Source organism: Furipterus horrens, unplaced genomic scaffold, assembly GCF_987537825.1.
Source record: "Furipterus horrens unplaced genomic scaffold, mFurHor1.1.pri manual_scaffold_6, whole genome shotgun sequence".
In the NCBI taxonomy this organism is placed as follows: Eukaryota; Metazoa; Chordata; class Mammalia; order Chiroptera; family Furipteridae; genus Furipterus; species Furipterus horrens.
The window spans coordinates 106,330,482-106,347,547 of NW_028327176.1; the positions used below are offsets into that span (position 1 = coordinate 106,330,482).

Here is a 17,066-nt window from a genome sequence, read left to right on the forward strand (position 1 = left end):
TCTTTTGGCAGCAACAGTTCCGAAGGCTAAGAGAACCAATATTCATCTAATCCTCTGACAAAATTTACTGAGACAGTCACATTTACAGAAAAAAAGTCATCTTGAATTTTGGAGGCAAAACCTTCTTTTATCCTCCTCATTAATAATGTCTGTTGGTGTTCTATCTACATAATTAGAAATCTTTCTCTGTGAATAAACCAAGGTAATTTATTTTCTATCATCAAAGAGATAAACTGCCTTGTTCTCAATTCTAAAACTTTCGGACAACTTTTGGAGTTAATGGGAATTGGATAATGGTTACAATGCTGTGGAATAGAAAGTCTTTGAGGTGGGTGGAATAGGAGAAAAAGCTTTATAAACTCAGCATTGCTTTTAAATATTTAGAGATTTATTTTTTCAGAAAACCAGAACATGGGAACTATTTACCTATGCCGAATTATTTTCAAATTGGGTGAATTTTTATAATATGTTTATAAAGAATATTCTGTTCAAAATGGCTAAATGCAAATTAATTGGACTTTTATCATGAAAAAAAAAAAAAAAAAAAGAATGCCAGTGAGCAGGTATTTTAAGACAAGCAGTTCTGAGAAATGCAGAATCAATCATATTTACTTAAGTTCTCCACTAGAGGAGAAAAAAGAGCACTTCAGCCTCATACATGCTTTGGTGGGCTGGCATTGGAAACCAGCCATGTTTCAGGTTATATAATTGCCAGACATCATACTTAACATGTACTTTATTTAATCACAAACAAGTGACTTGAATTTCTTCCAGGAAACTGAGAACAATCAATGTCTTATATATCTGTCCCTAAATTCATTTGTTAACATCTAGCTGAAAATTTTCATTATAACACTTTTTAGTGAGGAGATATATACTTGGAGAAACATGATTTTAAAACTCTTGTAAAATAACATGCTGGTCCCTTAGAATTGATTGACCATGCTTGTGTTTTACAGCCATAGAGAAAATAAATTGCCATTCATCTGCATCTTGTGCAGATGGAGGCACTAAGGAAAAACGTGCTTCTTGTATTGCACAGCACTCAGCGGCCCCTGGCCATTCCCTGTTTCATGGTCTCTTAGATCAGTTTCCTTAGAAGCAGAGCGTGAGACAGGGGTTCAGACTGTTCTGATATATTGAGGGTGTGCTCTTCAGAGAGACACCTTATAAAGAAGGGAGTGAGGCAAAGACTCCTAATGCACAAGCCATGCGGTCTGGGCATAAATTGCAAAGCTATCCTCCATTGAAACACAGGAGCTGACCTTTGATGGTTCTTAACAGCAAGTCATTGGCTATGGGCCACAGTGTGGGGAGAGGGTCAAGCCACTCAGCTTCAGGACCTCATCACTGCTGAGGGCATGGTGTGTGGAAGTAGGCAATAGTGGGACCTGATGTATGATGGAAACCCTGATGACAGCATTTATCTTTGCAAATTGAGTCTATGTATATCTACATACCTATGTATGTAGATAACTTACCTTTGAGCAAAATTTCTTGTGTAATCTTCTCTTAATGCTATTGCTTTAAAAAAAAAAAGTCTTTTATATGAAGTTGATTCACATGATTCCTATGAAATTGCCATTAATCAACAGTTCTTAACCTCCAAAAACATCAATTTTATCAGTTTCAAATTCTTCAACCTACTTGTTTCTCTCATCACTTTAATTTATCTGTTATCCTATTGTACATTCTGTGAACAAAAGCCAGACATACCCTCTGTTATTTACACAGTCAAGGCATCACTTATTTTGAAACTTCAGGGCATAATTTTTCTATGTTGCTTATCTTGCTTAATGTGGCCATTGTTTTGTCCCTTTTACTAAAACATAAACATAAAATTCTTTCAGATTGCTAAATTAAAGTTTATCCTTGTGTGACCGATCAAAATACAGCCCAGATATTTCATTTAAGCCATCAAATAATGATGGGTTTGCCCACATGTAAGCCCTAGGTTCTATTTGTTCTGTGACTGCAATCTCTTTTGCTAAAGAAAGATATGACTGGGGGTTGAACTCTTTCTCAGGCTGTTTAAAAATACTTATTTAGCTTCTATTGAGCACTGAAACCCTTTCTTAGTCCTTAAGACATTTAAATGAAGTGTAAAGCCACTCCTTGCTCTCAAAGTATTAGAGGTCAACCATTGTCTTGTTAGAACTATATGTTTATTGTGGTCCTATCTTCTTGTCCATTGATCTTTTTTCTTTTTACCAATATATGTCTTTTTTTTTGTTGTTGTTCTTTACAATATTTTTTTAAATTCCATTTTAAAGATAATAATATTGTTATTCAGTTTTATTTTGGTTCATATTAGACAGATAAATCTTTTTCTCCTTTTACTTTCAACCTCTCATGTCTTCTTGTTTATGTGCATCTCTTCTTGACCATATATATTTTCTGATATATATTTTTTAATCTTGAGAGACTACTCTTAATGTATGAGATTATCTAATTACATTAACTTAATCTGCCATATTATTTTCCATTTTCCATTATTATAATTTCTTATCTCTTTTTTCAGTTTTGTGTCCAATAGGTATGGTTTTAATTTACTAGTTTAAACTTTGTTCATTTTATTTTGTTGTTATGATTACCCTTTACTTAGGGTTCACATTCATGTCTTCTTTGTCTTCTCTTAGTAATGTTATTGGGGAGAGAGACCTGAGTGAGGGCCCCCTGAAGCCTTTTTCTTGGTTCTTGTCTCACCACAAGAGACAAATTCAAGTGAGAGACAACACATATAGTAGAAATGAGATAGGAAGTCTATTTATGAAACACACATGAGCATAAAGCTGCAAGCAGACACCCAGCTAGTCTAAATGCCCCATGTATCGAGGAAATAAAATTGTTAGTAAGTCTGTTAGTAAGTTTATTCTGTACACTTAAGCCGAGGCTACAAGTGAACAGTCAGCTAATCTGAGTGTGCCGACTATTGGGGTTCAGGAGTTATATATCTTAGTCAGCTTTTAGGTTTCCCTTCCTTTTCCCTCTTTTACATTTTGGGAATAACATACAGCTGTAAAGACTTCTTTCTCAGCTAGTAAAGGCTCTTTGTCTTCATTAGTGAAGTTGCTACAGAGGCCCTCTTTCCCAACACAGAGTCTCAAGGACTCCCCTCCCCTGTACTATCCCTGCTTGTGATGTTTGGAACACCTGGCAATCTTATCAGACCAGGCTCAGGACTGCTGAGTTCATTGGTGAGACATGACTTCCTTTTTTCTCCAGCCGCCTGTTTTAAGCTCTTTGTTACATTGTAAAGGCAGGGGCCCTGCTTTATTTTTTCTCCAGCCGCTCATTTCTAGCTGCAATCTACAGGAACAGTAAGATAAGTCCTTTGGTCCCTTCTATTACCTACTATCATGTTGATTATGTTGGTATGTTATGGTTATAGTATGGTTATAGTTTTTTCTTTTCTATGGTCTTTCATGAATTAAAAAAAAAATGACACTCTTAGAGAATTTTATTACACTACTTTCCTATATTTCTTGCTGCATCCATCTGTATTTATTTCTCATAGTTGAGTCCTTGATCCAAGAAAGTTTTTAATTTGGGTCTTTATTTGGCAAATATTCTGAGGTCTTTTATGCCTGAGAATGTATTTTATGGCTTTCACATTTGAATGACATTTTAACAGTTTATCAAATCCTAGGTGATAAAAATTTTAGACAAATTTTGTAGTATTATTACTATTTTTACGCTAATTCTCAAAAGACTCATTCTTTGGAATGGCAGAAACCTACTAATAAAACACAACTACACACTGAGTTTTTCTATGGGCTCCTTAGTGATCAGTAAATACCCTACCTATTTTATAGTTTGAAGCTTGAATAAAGAAGTACCATGGCTGTTAGGATGTGTTTCTAGTAGGAACACAGCAGGGGATTAAAAAAAGAAGTACAGATTCTCCAGAGAGTAGATCTTAGACTATAACAAGACTCAGTAAAGCAAGAGTGTCAGAATCCCTTAGGAACGGCTGCAGTCTAAGGCCAAGTTGTTGTGGCTGGCAAAACGATATAGTTGGGGCAAGCACAGGGAGTAGGGACAGGAAACAGTCAGTGTATTGGCAACTTAAAGATCTATAATCCACTTGGTGAGAGTTTGGAAGTGCCTACATCATTCCTGAAATGTAATTTAAAACGATGTATAGAGAGATGGGTGATGGAGGAATAGGGTCCAATTCCAGGGAGGCAGGGCTGGCAGGCAGCCCTCCAGTCTCCTGTAGACCTCCAGCCCTTAGCTCATTGGCCTATCAACCATCTGTACATCCTCTCTCTCTTCTACATCCCCTGCCCCAATCACTTGCCAAAATGCTGGGAATATAGTATTAGGAGAAAACAGAGCGATGTCTGGTATGGGATCTCTGGAGATGAGCACGGATTAACCCCATCACAATCATGTCTGTTCTTCCTCTTAAGACACATTCTTCTAAGGTTTTATGATGCATCAGTTCACATCTGTTGACACATTCCTGGGTTCTGGGATAGATTTCTTGCAATTTGGAGTAACTGCTTGAAAGTTAGAAACAGTTTACATGGGACTATAGAGGCCAGGAATTGAAAATTATTTATGAGGTTGAGGGTCTTAATACAGAGTTGTTTATTTTCTGTTATATATCACATTGGAATAAAGTAGCCAGTACTTCTTATAGTCTATAGAAGAGAAAGAATGGGGAGAAAAAATTTCCACCAACATTGTTTTTTGTGAAGAAAGAGACATTTGGTTTGTGATTGTGCTAGAGTTAGTATGATACTGAAAAAAATTGAAAATGATGTTTTGCCTGTAGTCGGGTCGTCGTCGGCAGCCGTCCGTCTCGAGAGACGATGGTGTAGCTTCTTAAGAGTCTATCTGCACCGCCGAGAATGGCTGTGCAGTCCGACTCGGGAGTGACACGGTATCTGTCTCCTCCCGTGTTGAATCGACATCTTGCGATGACGCTGGAGTGTCCTCTCCAGTGAAGCTGAAGCTACAGAGCCTGGGCAGGGTGATATGGAGGGTCTGCTGTTGCCCATGCAGCAGACCCCCCCTCTCTTCGCAGCTGAAGGGTCCAAGGGAAAGACGGAGTCAATACAGCTTGGCTTCAGGTGCGCCGCAGGAGTTGCCGGTGTTGACTACAACGTCAAACTGCCTTAGGGACTCCGGCTCCGGATTTTCTGTCGGGGTTTACTCCCTTAGCCTTTCCCCTGAAGAGGTATGCCGCAAGGCAGCGGAGGTTTTTTGGAGTCAGAGTTTTCCTTCTCTGATGTGCCCTGACTGGAAGATCGAACCAGCGACACTTAGCTCGCAGGCCGACGCTCAATCCACTGAGCCAAACCAGCCAGGGGGTTTGCCTGTAGTACTAAGCAACTAATTGTGTCCTTAAAGGACAGAAGAAAGAAAGAACAAATATGCTTCCTTGTCAATTCCAATTTCAGTTCCCGAAATTTATTCTGAGGTCTAGAATGGTGTTAGAATATAGATTCTGCTACATTTTCATTATAGCTTAGGAGCTGTGCAGTGAAAAAAGTGAATGATGTAGTTGATCCCCTTGGGGAAGTGGTTTTCTAGTTGAGAAAGAAACAACTGTAGGAGAAAAATGTGAGTAGATGGAGAGATGAAGTTTGTTTTTAAAATAGGCTGAACACAGAGTACATGGAAAAAAAAATTCCATCATGCTGTCCTTTATATATATTTTTAAAGATTTTATTTATTTATTTCTAGAGATGGGGAGGGAGGGAGAAAAAGAGGGGGAAAAACATCAATGTGTTAAGGGAAACATTAATCAATTACTTCTAACACACGCCCCAGACATGTGTCCTGAGAGCCTTTGTTTTGCAGACCAACACCCAACCAACAGGGCTCTATCACACTGTCCTTTAGACAATGGTCTTTGGAGCAGAGAATTCTAACATGTCCCCATTCTGTGCTTCCTGGAAGGAAGAGAAAAGGCTGAGAATAAAAGTGTAATTTGAGAATTTGTAGCCATATCTAAAAAGATTTATTACAAAGATCAGAGCAGAAAATTCTTGTTTTCTTACTGGTATTAGACTAGTATTAGGCTTATTGGGACTTAGACTGCAATGTGATAGTATTAACAATCAGCAGTTAACAGCAATTTTTCTGTGGGATTACCAAATGATTAACATGTACCAAATTCCAACTGAGTATATGATGGTACTTAGGGAATACACGAAAGAATGTTGTGAAATATTGTGTTTGTGAAAGTTCACGCAAGAAGCAAGTGTTACAACTATGAACCGATATTAGGGGTCCCAGGTAAGAGTCTATGTAGAGTTTATTTTTACTGTTGCTACACACATTGTTTCTGTCTCAGCTGTGGTTCATTGCAGGAGACTCCAAAAAGAACTTCTTTTTTAAGTAGCATCATTTAATAATCAACCAATTTTCACTTAAGCATTACAGATTCATTGAATTACCTAAGTGGACTAGGAACTGGAACTCATGTAGTTAGGGCCCAGATTTTAAAGGTGAGGGAACTGAGGCCCAGAGACAAAGTGATTTTTTTCCCCCATGTCACCTTGGGAGTTAGTGGCATCAACAAACTCATAAACCTTTGGACATCACCAAAAATAGATGCTGTACTCCTAACTTCTAAAAGTAAATATTTAAGCTATTGATGTTCAGTAATTTTAAAAAATATTTCAGGCTCATGCATATGGATGGAAGTAGCATATTTGTGACTACCATTAAAAGCAGCTTTTTCCTCACAGCCCTTATCATGAACTATTTTCGTGAAGGAAAAACTCAGAGCGCTGCCCACATTTTGTTCCAAGGCATGGAATCTTCACTGATGAAATCAATCCGCTGGTGTCTGGTGCACATACGCTAAGCTCTCATAGGCCTTAACCTCCAGCAGCTTCCAATCTTTTTGGTTGAGGAGACAAACTCATATTCAACAGCCTTCATTCATTTAATAAGCATTTCCAAGGCTTACTCCTTTGTTTCCTAAGTGGAGTTGATTCTTGTCAAATACCTATGCGTGACAGAGAAGGAAAACTCTGACTCCAAAAAACCTCCGCTGCCTTGCAGCATACCTCTTCAGGGGAAAGGCTAAGGGAGTAAACCCCGACAGAAAATCCGGAGCCGGAGTCCCTAAGGCGGTTTGACGTTGTAGTCAACACCGGCAACTCCTGCGGCGCACCTGAAGCCAAGCTGTATTGACTCCGTCTTTCCCTTGGACCCTTCAGCTGCGAAGAGAGGGGGGGTCTGCTGCATGGGCAACAGCAGACCCTCCATATCACCCTGCCCAGGCTCTGTAGCTTCAGCTTCACTGGAGAGGACACTCCAGCATCATCGCAAGATGTCGATTCAACACGGGAGGAGACAGATACCGTGTCATGCCCGAGTCGGACTGCACAACCATTCTCGGCGGTGCAGATAGACTCTTAAGAAGCTACACCATTGTCTCTCGAGACAGACGGCTGCCGACGACCTATGCGTGAGTTCTCCAGCCTCAGTTCCTGACATTCTCACACTCATTTTGCCCATTTACTCTGAATTTTTCCCCTGTATTTCATTCAATTTCTCATTTATTTTCAGCTACTAACCTCATATGTGTTCTCTCGCCCCCTGTAATGCTATTAGGAGATTTATCCTTTACATTTCAGCCTCCTATGAAAAGATTTCTTTATTCTTCTAGACCAGGTCAGATTTATCTGTTATGAACATAACACTTTGAACTTTTGCCTCAGAACTCATTATTTTGTGTTTGTTTCTAGAGATTCCTGATTTTTGTAGTTAATACCTGCCTCTCCAAGGACAGGAGTAATGTGTGTTTGTTCACTGTTATATATCTGACATCTAGCAAAGCGCCTGGGACATTTACGAGCACTTAATTAAAAAATTGTGGTATATTACTTAATTATACAACTGCAATACCACATAATTGATTAGGACATTTTTAATATAGTTAATTTTAACTGTGAATAGATAAATATTTTACAAGTGTAAGTAACATCTGTTTATGCTAAAGTGCTGTTTATGGCCTCACTACGCAACCCATGGCAGCATTAGCATCAGTTGAGAACTCCTTGGAAATGCAGACTCTCAGGCCACTCTCCAGACTTGCGTGTCAGAATCTGAAATTTATAAGACTCCCTGGGTACTTCCTACTATGTATTGGTAAATCAGGGATTAAAAACTCTAATGTTTTGTTAGGCCAGATTCCCTAAATGAGTGAAGTAAGCCAGACATATGTGTGTTTAAGCACAATAATAGGTTGACTCTGACACTTGGCCTCCTCTTAGCAGTCCTTGTGGGACCATGTCTACATGGAGATCATTAGCTTCATCTAATAGGACAGGCTGGCACACAGAACAAGATGACTGCAGGACTAGTAAGACCTTCGAGCCGTTCAAGAGAAACACAGACTTGCAAATAGCCGTGAACTCAAACACTGACAACAAAATTCAATTCTTTGTAAAGCAGAAGAACTGTGAGGGTCAGAGAGAACACACATGTGACTCTTCTGGTTCAGAGGTCTGTAGTTTACAAAGCTTTATATACATGAGGAGACTTTTAGGAGTGCAATAAACACTTCCTGACTCTTCACTAGTACAGACTTTAATTCTGCAAGTCAGAAAACCCTGTTTTCTCTAACCATTCCATTCATTCTTTCTTTCATTAATTTACTCATTCAGTACTCATTTAGTGTCTACGCTGTGCTAAGGTGGCCCCATGCCAGGTGCAGAAGACTAAGGATGAATGATATATAACACTGGGGAACATAACTTCCATTGAGTTAGATCTGACACTTGTTTTTGACTAACTTTTGGCATCTGAATCCAAAATGACGGCAGTTTTTCTCTATCACGTCAACTTTTTAAGGTACAGGACACCCTCCCTTTGTCCCAAAAATCATACAAAATGTATATACAAAAGAAAATAAAGAAAAAAATTACCAGAATATACTGTTTATTTAGAGTTATTTTATTCATACAAAGGCTATATGTTGTTTCTGTAAGTCAAATTGTGTACAAGTAGTAAAGTTCTGCTACCAAACATACATATTAAGGTATTTTATCTTTTCAAAGGACAGGCTAGGAAATGCCAAAATGAGATACTTGAAACAGTCTCCTTCAGTTGGCAAAGCTTTCACAGATTGCTTCATGAGACCCAGTTTTGTGTGCAGAGGTGGGAATATAATGTTCTTTCTGTCAACAAGTGGCTCATGTAGAATGTTTGGATCACCAGGTTTTAGGTCAGATCTTGGAGGCCAATTTGATGCCACCCAATGCTTCTCACAAGTTCCGCTGCCCCACATACACAGAACACAGGGATACTTGGTGTATCCATGTTGCTGACCAAGAAGGAAGCAGACCATGTGAAGGTCAACACAGATGATCCAATTGTGCTTGTGATATTGCAACAGATCAATGACTCTCTTTATGTCTTCATATTCGTCAAGAAAACAAACTGAATGGCCAGTTGGAACTGCACCAAATAAATTGCCATTGTGGAGTAGGATACACTTCAAGCTCTGCTTTGAACTATCAGTGAACAGTCACCATTTAGTTGCATTCTAGATTGGAATTCCCAATTCCTCCATTAAACCATGTATGTTATGGCAATACACAAGGCCACCGTCACTTCAAAAATACTGCAGAAATGCACTTCCTCTTGCTTGAAAGTAGGATATCTTCATTCCTTTTTCAAGCAAGTTTTTCTCATGCAGTCTTGATGCTAGGAGTTCTGAAGCCTTTTTGGATAGTCTCAAATCTTGTGCCGAATCATTCAACTCATGCTGATCAGATCCCTTATGAACTGAGTCACCTTCAATTTCAAAATCTTCATCATTGCTGTCACTTAGTTCTTCACTATACTCCTGTTTTTCGAAAGAGGGTAATTCAATAAAAACTGGCACTGGGTGTATAGCTGATGGTAGACTAGGATACTTTATTTTACATTTCTTTTTCTTGTTATATCCTGACGTTTTCACTGTACAAAAGGAACAGTCACTCGAATGATCTCTGGGCTCTCGCCAAATCATAGGTATACCAAATGGCAATTTATCACGTGTTCCCTTTGTCCACATCTGTAAACTCTCAACACACTGCTTACACATCTTGTGAGGAGCCCAAGACTTATCTTGGTCACCAAGTTTTACTTTAAAATATGCAAAATAGGCTTGCCTGAGAGATCCACTGATGTTTGTCCTTTGGGAATGGTGAGACTGCCACAGATATAACAAAACGAATCAGGGTTGTTTAGGCACTTATGATGAGAAATAGCAGAAGCAGACATGATCTGAAGGAAAGGAAATAAGTACGTATGTAAATAAAAGAATAAATTCTGCTAACTCCTTGGATATAGACAAGAACTAAGACTGCACTTCGGAATATGATTCACTAGATAGAGTGGCAAACAACCTCTCACCACACTGTCTCATGTGTAACTGAATAGCCTAGACAAGTATGAACCTGTCTCTGGTCTCCAAGGTCATCCCACACCCCTCCCCACTCAAAGGAGGTTTGCTCTCAGCCAATAGGAGAACTCTAGTGCTTCCCTAGATCCAGGCTTGATCTAGCCTAGAGTGATCACATTGATAAGCTGTAGAGAAAAAACTTGACACGATAGAAGAAAACTAACTGTAGTTTTGAAATCAACATGCCTATTTAAGTCTAAAATAGCTGAAAAATTGTTCTCAACAGGAATTATGTTAAAAGTTGTTTCCCTGTGTAATCTGCATGATTTCCTTTGGCTTATGTCTCATAATGACATCTTATATGCTATGAAATGCAATACTTTATGTAGGAATTGCTACAGTAACTTGTCACATCTCTTTTGAGAGATGTCTTTAAGAAGGTTTCATTCTAGCTTGAGTATTTCACAAATCTAGGTGGGGAGACAGAAGTAGAAGTTACAGCTTATGTAGACAAATGGAGTAAAGGAGTTTAACAAAGGGATGTAGTTCAGCAAACAAAACAATCCCAAATAGCATGTGTAGGACCCTTGGTGATTTTAAAATGTTAATGTTTCATGCAACACTTCCCCAGCTTCATAATTTCTGGCAGACGAGGAAACCTACTTCATCTTTATGCAGTAGGGGGACCTATTTCACAAAAGCTTGAGCTTTGAATTCCATTTCTCAGGTAGATCAGACTTAATTAAGTGATTTAACCACATTTTGCACATTTTTTTTTCTTTCTTTCTTTTTATCTTTCTAGTCACAGGGTTCTCATTTCTCTAATTGGTTTGAGAGAATTTTATTTGTCTTTGTCAGATAAGTTCCTGTTACCTCTGGAGAAGCAGTGACATTTACAGGAAAGCCCCACACTGGTGACAAACACTTCAAAAAGCTTTATATTAGTTTAATGGCAGCTATGATCAAGTGTAATAAAAGTCAACTGAATATTTTATTCAAATACCACTTATTGATGATCCCACAATGGTGAGTGAGCAAAGGTCTAATTAGTCCATTACATAATTATCTGGGACTGAAGTCTCCATCCAGGATAACAGTATGTTTTGTCTTGTTTCATCTGAGCTTTTTCTTTCATCAATCCTTCTATGTTGAATAATGATTCGATGAAAAAATTGATAAGTTTTATTTTATTTTTTGAGACCAAATTCTCCTTTGTTCTCTAGAACACCAAGTAAACAGGGTTAGAAGATTCTTTTTGTCCTTCAGTATTCACCCATTCTCTCTCTACATATATATTCTTTATAAATAGATAGCAAGCCATTCACCTGTAGACAAGTTATTTTAAGGTTTTAGGTTTATCATTTTCATTCTGACTGTGAGAGAATTTTCACATCATTGTAATTTTTCTCCCAACTTAACTTCTCTAGCCCTTTTACATTACAAAATCTCTGCATTCAGCAGCGATATCAATATTCAACATTATTTCTTTCCAACATTTTCCAATATCTCTTTCCTAATCAACAAAATACAAGCATGTCTACTTTCACTAATCCTAGACAATAAGGAGGCCTAGCATCACCCAGAAAAATTTGAGTCTATTCTTTTCTCTAAGGCAATGCTTTAATTTAAACCTTTTTTTCCCCTCTCTCTCTCTCTCTGATTAATTAATTATTTCCCAATATCCTTCCCCATTCATATTTTGCACTTTAGCTGTATTGACTTTTTTTTTGAAATGGAGATCTGATCACACATGCCCCTTTCTCACTTAGAATAGTTCAATGGCTTCTCAGTGCCAAAAGAATGAAACCCAGCCTCCTTCTCTGACATATAAGCTCCATTGTAGTTTGTCTCTAGTATGACCTTTCCTAGCTAGACCAGCCACTCCAGAAATGCTTTTTACCTCTGAAAGGGACACTTTTGCCTTAATTTGTGGCTTTTCCTTTTGCACAATGGTGCACATCACTCCCTTCCTCATCTCCTCCTTTCCCATCTCCTGAGTATCTTCCCAGTGGCATACCACTACTTCCCACTCACTTCGAAAGGACAGTCTCTGGAAACTGTCACCCTAGAGTCTAGTGATGAATGTGCCACTTCCTACTGCTGAACTTTCAATAAGTTATTCTGCCTTTCAGTTTTAGTTTCCTCATCTGTGAAACAGGGTAAAATGAGTGCCCATATCACTAGGTTGTTGTGAAAAACCAAATAAAAATATGTATGATGAATTTATCATGTGAGAACATAATAAATGATTATGACTAAATCCATTAATATCACATTTTATTTAGTGTTTTTTGTCAGCTTGAAGACAATAAAAAGATCATAAATAGAAAAAAATCATTACAAAGCCAAGTATAAATGATTTATGGATTATCGATTAATTAGAATCAGTCATCTTTTGTTCTCTTTTGTTGATTTGGATAATTAACACATGGTTTTTGAAATTCAAGATTAAAATGGAATAAATTTAAATGAGTAAATACAGTACCCATATTGAAAAGAAAGAATGGAATGTAACAGTAGGTATCATATAATTACTCTATTGCTTTTCTAATCTCAGTAAGTATTTTATTGGGAGTGTTCCAGTGCTTTCAAATTTCAGAATCTTTATTCTATCTTATTTTAGGAGACTAGCAGAGTAAAAATTTGACATTGTACACTGATGATTCTTATAATTACCATACCACTTAGCTTAGGTAAGCTAAAAATTATACTGTCTTCCAGGACCAATTACCTGGATCTGGAGTTTGGAGTAGTACACACGGTTTGATCTTAAGCCAGGCAGGGGATCCTGATGAAGGAGAAAATAGGTGCTTTCAGCAGATTTCTAGATTGCTATTTACCATATTTTTGCTCCATAAGATGCACTTTATTTTCCCCCAAAGTGGGGGTGGGAATGTCTGTGTGTCTATGGAGCGAATATTGCATCACAGACCGTGATGTATATTACCTGATCTGTCAGCAGTGGTGACAGCTGTTAGAAGAGGATGTGATGGGCTCATGCGAAACCCCTGGAGAAGCTTAAATGTCCTACTTTACTGCTGAATCTCAGGGCATCTGGTCATTATGAAGACAATGAAGAAAGTGATATTAGTAATTGTGAACAACTGAGCTTCATAAATTCTGACACTAGTGATGATGAGTTCTTGGGGTTCCCAGAAAACTAGAAGAGTACTTGAACCTTAAAGTCTCTCCTCATTTGTTAATGTTAGTGACGATGATTCTTAATACCGCTGTTGATTACTGTTCACTTTACATGGTTGAAATATTATTCTGTTATATTTTATTAAATATTTTAGTACACCATTTGGTTCAGAATATTTTTTTTCTTGTTTTCTTCCTCTAAACCTAGGTGTGTCTTATGGTCAGGTGCATCTTATAGTGCGAAAAATATGGTTGTTCGCTCAGGAGTCAGATTATACTTCTATTTAAAGCAATGGTCTCAGGTAGTTAAAAGGAGTCCTGATTTTATACCCAGAGGATTTCATAGTTGGGGACAGAGTGTAAAGGCTGGTATTTAGTGAAGCTATAGCTTTAAATAAGAGCAGACTGCATTCCTGAAAATCCACCAGAACAGAGGGAAGTCTGAAGTAATGTGAGGGGTGTCTCCTTGGCCTCCCCATAGTCAGTGTTGGCACCCTCCTGTACAATTATTTCCTGATTTTTCTAGGATAATAGCAGAAACAAGGAATGTTATTGTCCAAATGGATATTGTGGTTACCCTAAAGTTGGAGTGAGGATATATGATAAAAACAAAAAAATTAATAGATCTATTACAAATAATTGCTCTCGCTGTATCTTGATGTGTGGGTGTGTGTACCTCATTCTGTCTCTTTCTTTTGTGTGTCTAGGACTTCCTTCTATGTTAATAGGTTTAAGTGTATGTATAATGCTCAGAAGAGCCATGAAATAATAAAAATTCTTATGTAAGCAGAAGAACCTCACTTCTGTAAAAGTGTCACTATGTTTTACACTACATTGTAATGACATCATCTGATAAGATTCAATGATCATGAAGTTCCTTGTATATTGAGAATATTAACATTGACGATAATGTGCAACGCTTTCCATTCCAAGCAAGCATTTACATCTATAGATAAATCTGCATTTACTGTGGGTCTGAGCACCATTTATTTCTTTTACTTTGGAATTTTTCAATTTGAGGCCTATTGTGAGAGGTGATACATAAATACAACTTTGTTTTCTCTTTGTAATATCTGTCAGTGTGTTTTAATAATTCATTAATTCAATAAACATTTAATAACCATCTATGCTATCTGCCAGGCACTGTTAGAGTTTATGTGGAATGGAAAAACAAATAAGATGTGGTGCTATGCTCCCAGTATTCGCCATCTGCTAAAAATGTTTTTGATGTTAAGGATATCTTCCTTCGTTTTCAATAACAATCAAATTTTAATGTTTATCCTTGATAGATTCTACTATGATCAACAGTAGTATATTTTATGCTATTGTTTCACTATCTATTTAAATTAAAATTTAATATTTATTTCTCCTTACTTCTACCCCTCATCGCATCCTGGGCATCTTGTCTATGAAGCTGAGTCATCCAATGGTGGCTATTCCTGAGCATGAAACCCTTGATTCCAAAGAGGTAAATGTAAGAGATAATTGGAGATTTAGCTGTCCATCCATATCCATGTAATATTAAATTGTAGGAATAAACTAATCTCATTTTAAAATATTAATAAAATTGTGGGTTTTTTAAAAAAAAAAGAATTAACTGGCCTACTATGTGTTTGTTAAGAAGAATCTTATAGTTAAAGAAGTAAATTTTTGATCCTTCTCAATGTGGAAGTGGTATTAGAGATTCTCATGCGGGTAGCACCTTGATCACAAACTAACTTCTTTTATCCTGTTTATCTGTGATTTTCTTTTTGGATTAATTGCAAAGTCACTGATATCTTTCTTCCCCTAGAGGGTCAGTAGATGTCCCCTAATGCTTATAGTGTATCTTCTGAGTCAGAGGACTCAGTATCTCATGGTATCTCAGTTTCCAGACTCCCAAGTGAATTTTCCATGTGGCAAGAAGCATATAAATAAAACCATGCAGCTCAAACATAACCTATAAATTTCATGTAACTGTTTAGCCACTTTCAAACTTTGAGTGAAAGATAAAAAAATACATTTTAAAAATTCATTTTTATTTTTATGAATGTTATAACAGAAAAAAACCTGTAATGTTTTTAAAATTTAGAATTGAAGAGTGCTTTCTTCCTCTACATCCTTTTAGGCAAAGTGGCAAATGTAAAAAAAAAAAAACATAAACAAAGCAAAAAAAAAATTAACTTTTTAAAAAAACTTTTAAAGAAAGGAGTAAGTGAGCTCACTTATTCATTTCACATACCCTCACAGATGAACCATGCTCAATTTGGCAGCCTCCAATTATTGGGGGTGGGGGTGGGGGAAAAGCATAGCACAAAAGAAGTAGAAATAATAAAATTCCAAGTAAAATCTGAATATTTTCCCCAAAGTATCATTTCCACAATTTAGGGCATATCATTCACTTTTCATAAACTGATAGCCTATTTCTGCAATTTTTAAAAGCTTTACCATACAAGACCAATGTGCCTCTCTATTATAACATTAGTCATTAAAACATAAAAGGTGTATTAAGAGTAGGTGTGGATTTATATCCTCGATTATATCTGTGACTTTTAAAAAATAGGATTATTGGTTCAATGAGCATAAACATATGGAAAACTTTTGATACATGTAGCAAAGTTGCATTCCTGAAAAATTATAGCAATTTATCCTACCAGGAGCTTGTTGTAATACCTGTTTTTATGCACACTTATTGTATTGAGAATTATTATATTTGCCAGTTTATTGAGATCTTGCTATATGCTAAAATGTGTTGTGCACTTTATATGCATTATCTCACTTAATCTTCACAAAACATTGTGAGTTAAGTACTATTATTATTCCCATCTTACAGATGAGGAAACCGAGGCTGAGGGATATCAACTAAAGCCACGTGGCTGGACAGTGTCTACACAATCAGGATCCCAGATCTGACTGCCTGAAGCCTGTGCTCTTGAGAGCTCTACCCTATCTATCTCTCTGTCTTCAGTTAAACTTCTCTCTGTGTTATCTCAATTTGTCTCCCTTTTAATATCATATTTTAAAATATTTGCAATATAAAAGGAGAAATTATCTTTTGTTTTAATTAGCACTTTAAAAATTCTGTATTTTCAGATACTTTTGTCTATTTTGCTTTTGCATTAAGGTGTGCATTTATCTACTGGTATGGCAATATTTGTCTTATTGCATTGTAAACTCCTTTTATAGTTTAAGGATATTAATTCTTTGTCAAATGTGCTAGCCCTTTTAGTGTGATGATGGAAAATTGTTTAACAGTAAAAAATCAGACAAGAAGAATGGTTGAATAAATTTTACACATTCCAGGTGAATGTATAAAAATAATAATCAAATTTCTCTTTCTTTTATACAATAATTTTGGCTGAGGTTTATGGGTCTATATCTATACAATAAGAATGTTTCTACACAATAATAGAAAATCGGTTGATTAAATAACAAAAGTATCCAGATGTAATAATAAACATTGAATTAAAAACTTCTGAATATTAGATAATGATGAAAGACTGTTGAAAAAAGAATATAAGTAATATTATAATAGTTGTATTTTTGCCCCAATTATTATAACTCTAGAGACAAAACTTAAAATTAC

General features: G+C 36.8%; 1 protein-coding gene across 4 annotated transcripts in view; it reads left to right on the forward strand.

Moving 5' to 3' along the window:
• Positions 1–16,847, forward strand: part of MLIP (muscular LMNA interacting protein) — a 218,662-nt gene extending 201,815 nt beyond the window's left edge. The window contains exons 12-13 of one of the 4 annotated variants that reach the window (XM_090282605.1): positions 14,916–14,969; positions 16,314–16,847. In XM_090282605.1, the coding sequence (XP_090138731.1) occupies positions 14,916–14,969; positions 16,314–16,346 (87 nt within the window). In that variant the 3' untranslated portion in view covers positions 16,347–16,847. The remainder of the gene's footprint in view (positions 1–14,915; positions 14,970–16,313) is intronic. The other 3 variants (XM_090282602.1, XM_090282604.1, XM_090282603.1) reach the window with 3 other exon arrangements.
• The last annotated feature ends 219 nt before the right edge of the window (positions 16,848–17,066 follow it).